The following is a 5,819-nucleotide window of genomic DNA, read 5'->3' as shown; positions in this document are numbered from 1 at the left end:
GGAGAATGCAAGGTTTCTATTGATTATGACAAATGAGGGAAACCATTGAGCCTATGTGACTTTGAGTCCGGCTTACTTCACTTAATATAATTTTTTCTAAATCTTTCCATTTCCTAACAAATGGGGCAATGCCATTCTTTCTGACAGCAGAATAGAATTCCATTTTGTATAAATACCACATCTTGTTGATCTACTCATCAATTGAGGGGCATCTGGGTTGGTTCCATATCTTTGCTATGGTAAATAGTGCTACAATGAACATTGTTGTGCTAGTGGATTTAGTATGTCCTTGTTTCTGGACGATTGGGTAAATGCCAAGTAGTGGAATTACTGGGTCATAGGGGAGCTCTATGTTTAGTCTTTTGAGGAACTGCCATACTGCTTTCCATAGTGGTTGAAAGAGTTTGCACTCCCACCAATAGTGTCATAATGATCCCTCCTGGCCACATCAGCTTCTAGCATCTGTTGTTATTAGATTTCTTGATCCTGACCATTCTAACTGGAGTGAGGTGGAATCTTAGAGTTGTTTTGATTTGCATTTCGTTTATTGCCAAAGATGTCGAGCATTTCTTCTTATGTCTATAGGCCATTCTTATTTCTTCTTCAGAGAAGACTCTCTTTAAGTCTTTGGCCATCTTTCAATGGGATGATTTTTTTCTTTGGAGATTAGTTTTGGAATGATTCTTTTTTTTGAGCTGTTGATGTATTTTAGATATGAGGCCTTTGTCCATTGTATGGTTAGTGAAGATCTTCTCCCACTCTGTAGGCTTTCTAGTTAATTTGCTAGCTATGTTCTTTGCCATACAGAAGCTTTGCAGTTTAATGCAGTCCCACTTATCCAGACTTTCTCTGATTTGTTGTTTCTTGAACCATAAAGAAAGTGAGACTCTTGTCTCCAATTAATCACTAGAAAAAGGGAAGTGAGGCTGAGGTTCAGGGGCAGAGCAGTAGCCTTAAGCAGAAGAGCTCAGGGGCAGCGCCAGGCCCAGAGTTCAAACTCCATGACCAACCAAAAATATATTAAGAAATGTAAACAACTGGGTCAGGAGTTTATTAAGAAATGTAAACAACTGGGTCAGGAGTTTAGCTTAGTGGTAGAGTGCTTGCCTAGCATGAATGAAGACCCAAGTTCGATTCCTTAGTATCACATACATAGAAAAAGCTGGAAGTTAAGTGGTGCTGTGGCTCAAGTGGTAGAGCTTCAAGGTCACTGCTCAGGCCCTGAATTCAAGCCAGGACTGGCAAAAAATGCATGTAAATGTCAGGTATCTGTTGAACAGGGAAGGATCATGCATCCAAAGAAATAAGATTCAGGTAAGTAAAACAACATCTTCAAATGTAGGGCAGCATTTTCTTTCATTTCATTTACTTTACTTTTCTTTTTTGGAGTTTGAACAAAGAGCCTCACTTTGCTTGGCCATGCCCCCATCCCTGGTTTTTGTTTTGTTTGTTTTTGATTTGTTTTGCTTTTTTATTTTTTTTTGATAGTTTTTGGAGAAGTTTCATAGGTTTTGCTGCCAAGGCTGGCTTCAAAGTGTATTTTAACTTTCTATGTAAGAAAATTACAGGCATGAGCTCTGGCACCTAGCTCCAGGAATACAATTGTAACTAAAGCATAATGTGTGTTATACATCCTTCAGATCCAATTCTCAGTAAGACCTATTGTCTGAACCTTATATAGGGATGAGTTTAAAATTTGCTAAAGTGTCTATAAGACACCATGGCTCCAATGTCACTGCCTAAGTGCTTATTAAAATTGAAGATGGGCATTCTACACATTTTTGTAGAAGTCAGTGTGGGGATTTGGCCCATTGCAGGTATTGTTAGTATTTGGGCAGAAGGGGCTGGAATATCTATTATACATTTTAGTATCAAGGGCAAGTGGATGGAAAGGTGGACAGACACAAAGGAGAGAGCATAGATGGTACCCTGCTACCATTTGCTTGAGATTGTTCTCAACCTCAAATGAGAGCTATTTAAGTCCATCCTTATCCACAGAGGAAGCAATCTCTAGGGAGCTGGTTTCCTAAGTAAGCAGATGGGGACTCTCAGGAATTATTCTTATTTGGCCCCCACAAAATTCCTGAGATTATGGTGTTTATTTTATAGAGAAGAGATGTAAAATTCCATCTTCTGGATAAGTGGGTGGAACCAATTTGAAGTTGACATTTCCTTCTAATATTTTGTGTACAAATATTAAGTCTCCCAGTAAGTTAAAAAATAAAATTACAAGTGCCATTGGCTGCTTCTTTTAGCTATAAAACTTTTATTATTTAACAACCATAATGTGTGTCCATTGTAGCAATATGGAAAATACAAACAAGTAGAAGAAAAAAACCATTCATAATCCCACCACTGAGATTGTACTTTTAGTCTTTCATTCTTCACAAAGTTTTACATGTATATATGTAATATTTATACAAATGTACTATTAACTTTCAAAAATACGGTATTTTGCATATTTCTTAGTAACTTCTTTTAATTTTAAATCCTGTGAGGAACCACATTTTTTTTTACAAATCAGCAAAGCTGAAGATTTGTAGATTGGTTCCGACTACAATAAACAGTGAACTGTATATAACAAGGGGGCGTACATTCAAAATCACTAACAGTAACAGATTAAAAGTAGAAAGATGGGCAAAGATATACCAGGAAAATGCTAATAAAATGCTAAATCACAACGTTAATACCAGATAAAATAGAAATCAAAGTAAGCTACATTAAATAAGGGTGAGGATGGTTTCGATTAACCTTCCAACGCATCACAACTAGTTTGTTTCTCACTCTCCTTATCTCATCTATCTCATCCACTTCTCTAAACATATCTTCCTTGCTTAAATGCCTGTTGTGTATGTCTTCTTTAAATTCCTGGAGAGACTGAATTAGCCTTTCTCTAAAGGTTTCTTCAGCATTCTCCTCCTGCACTGGCTCGTCCTTTTCCTCTGGCTTCTCCTCAGGCTTTGGCTCTTCCTCAGGCTTTGGTTCGTTCTCATTTTCTGGATTTCCTTCCATTTTTTGACAGGGTTTCATCTTGCCTCTGTCTGTTTCTCGTCCTCTTTCCTGTCTAATCTTTGCAATTACTTCTAGGAAGCAAAGAGACAATGAATCAAAGGCTAGGTAGGTTGTATAGGGGTTCCACACCGAAGTCTCGCTTGTTAAAAAAAATCCAGTGTCGTCATCAAATATCTCCCACCTGAGAAATCCAGTCAGCAATCACCATTTCCCTGACACCGCCCCTCTTACCTCCACTTTCCACCGCCTCCCCTCTTTCGTCCCTCCCTCCAGCCTTTTCCAAGGCCTTCCTTCCGGCTTCCCAGCTCGGCCTTTCCCAGCCCATCTCCCTCAAAAGGCCAAACACTGGGATCACCCAGAACAGTAGGTTGGCTGAAGGAGGGGAAGGAGGGGGGAAGGAAAAAGGGGCGGGGAAGCCACCACCTCTGGGTATCCTCCCGCATTTCCACCACGGAGTCCTTATAAAGTTCCTCCACTTACCCGGTACTGATCCGGTCCGTTTCTTTTTCTTACTTTTCTAGCCTTGGGCGGTGCTAAGAACAGACCTGCAGAGACAGGGAGAGGGGAGGGGTGGGGGTGGGGCGAGCGTTTGGTGCCTGGTGGACCTGCATGGGAGACTAGGCACGCGTGGCATTCCTCTCTTAAGGTCTCTGTTATGGAAAGTCTCCCATCTTTTGTTTCCCCCAGTTTTTCTCTCCCTTGGGCTCTTTTTTTCCCTCAGACAGCGAGTGGGAAAAGCAGTTCAGTTTCCAACTATCGTTAAGACTGGGGTGGGGGTTGGGTCCAGAGTGCCTGTCAGAAAAGAAGTCCAAGATCTTAGAGGATGATTAAAAAAGAAAAACAAATATTATAGGTGTGCTGTCCCTCGGACCCCCAGTTCCCTTCACTGGGGCCATCGTTTCCTGTAGCGTCAAGGGGGATCGGAGACTTAACTGAGATTCTTCCAAGTCTCTATCTTTGATTACTCCTACACTAGAACCCCCCACCCCGGGCTACATTTGGATGGACACCAACCTGCAAAATCCCAGCAAGCTCACTCCTCCTTCCGCTGGCTTCTCGCACCTCCGCCTGCCCAGCTGAAGGAAGCTGGTACCCAGACTGCAACAAGGACCAGACTAACAGGACTTCTGCACACGTCGACTCCTGATCACATGGGATCTACGTCACCAGTAAGGTCTGGTCCCCAGTTTCCACTCCCACCAAAAGCGCGGCAGATGTGGGTCCGCCCTCTACACTGTCTCTGACCCCCTCCTTCACATATTTGGCCTTGTCAATCGTTTCTGTTCTTGCAGATCCCAGAGTGAAAAATGTTATTAGCTGTTTTCTGGTTATTCGAGAGACACTGCAGCTACATAGTTTTTTTTGCGGGGGGGGGACTACTGAACTTTTCTTTTCTTTTCTTTTTTAAGAATTGTCTCAAGTCTTTCTCTCCCAGGATCTAACTCCTTCATCCATCGTCCTTCCCCCAGCCTCCATTTCATCTGCAACCTTTTTCTTAGCTGTGTGGAGTGGAGTGGAAAGGGCAGCAATTGTAAAAGTAAAGCCAGACTAGAAAACAATTATGATTTTTAAAGGCAAGTTACATTTTGCTTAATATTTCTAGTCTTTACAAAATACTTTCTACTGTTTTATAGTTAGAAAAGTCAAGAATAAAATTATTTTAGCTAGGTGGCAATGTATAATGTATAATGCTTAAGCTATGCCCTGGAATCCAGTAAATGCATTAAGAAGGTATGCTGTTACTATCATATTATGATTTTATATAAGGAAATGATTTTTTAATAGTCCTGGGCTTGAGCTCAGGACCTTAGCACTGTCCTTGGACTTTCTCAAGGCTAGAGCTCTACCACTTGACTCTCAGTACCATTTCTGGCTTTTTCTATGTATGTGGTATGGAGGATTGAACCCGGGTCTTCCTGCATGTCAGGCAAGCACTCCACCACTAGGCCAAACTCCCAGCCCATCAGGGAATGATTTTTAAATGAAGAAAAGTAATGTTGTGACTCCAGAGCCCTGGTCATTGTAATGATTGTCAGGTAATATGTGAGCCCATTTGCTCATCTGAAAAGACATAATAACTCATACAACTCATAGAATTGTTAACTCTTAATGAGAATATGAATGGAATTCATTGGACCCGTAACAAGTTTTCAGCCTTAATCCCTTCTTACTTTATTTCTCCTGCTTTTCTATCAGATTAGTGAAATTGCTGGAAATTATGTGCCTTTGGGAAGTCTCCCAGCTCAGGATTTAATAACTCAGACCTGCTGGATAGCACACTAGTGCACGATTAGAGCTGTTAGTCCCTGTTATAGTTCGCATATACCTTAATTATAAGGAAGGGAAATCTACATAAACCCTCTAGTTTCACCTGCCTTTGACTTTGTCCACTAAAAGTTACAGAAGCAACTAATATATTATTATTTGCCCACTACATTTACTGAAGTAAATACTTTGGATATGTGAGCAGTTGCCTAGGTTACTCCTCAGTGACTTGAAAGCAGCTTTTCTGAAAGCATTGATTCTTCACTTCGGCCTACCAATACATGATAGGCCACTAAAGAAGGATGAAACGGCTTGAGATGTCATGTTTCTTACATGTTTTATCTGTCACCTTTTCTACATTGTTACTTCTGTTCAATTCAGCGTGTAGATCTAGTATTCATTTTAAAAATGTTTCATTGGGCTGGGAGTGTGACCCAGTGGTAGACTGCTTGCATAGCATGCATGAAGCCCTGGTTTCAATTCCTTGGTACCACATGTTAGAAAAATGGAAGATAAAGGAAGGAAACAGGCTGGATTCAATC

General features: G+C 41.0%; 1 protein-coding gene across 1 annotated transcript; it reads right to left on the bottom strand.

Moving 5' to 3' along the window:
- Positions 1 to 2,243: 2,243 nt before the first annotated feature.
- Tceal9 (transcription elongation factor A like 9) lies at positions 2,244 to 3,115 on the bottom strand. Its single transcript, XM_090327271.1, has one exon. It carries the CDS (start codon positions 3,028 to 3,030, stop codon positions 2,716 to 2,718), a length of 315 nt encoding a protein of 104 aa, XP_090183397.1. The 5' UTR covers positions 3,031 to 3,115; the 3' UTR covers positions 2,244 to 2,715.
- Positions 3,116 to 5,819: the final 2,704 nt, after the last annotated feature.

Source organism: Megascapheus bottae, chromosome X, assembly GCF_031878675.1.
Source record: "Megascapheus bottae isolate mThoBot1 chromosome X, mThoBot2.hap1, whole genome shotgun sequence".
NCBI lineage: Eukaryota > Metazoa > Chordata > Mammalia > Rodentia > Geomyidae > Megascapheus > Megascapheus bottae.
Note: the sequence above shows the minus strand (reverse complement) of the source record. Positions and strands in the feature narration are given on the sequence as shown.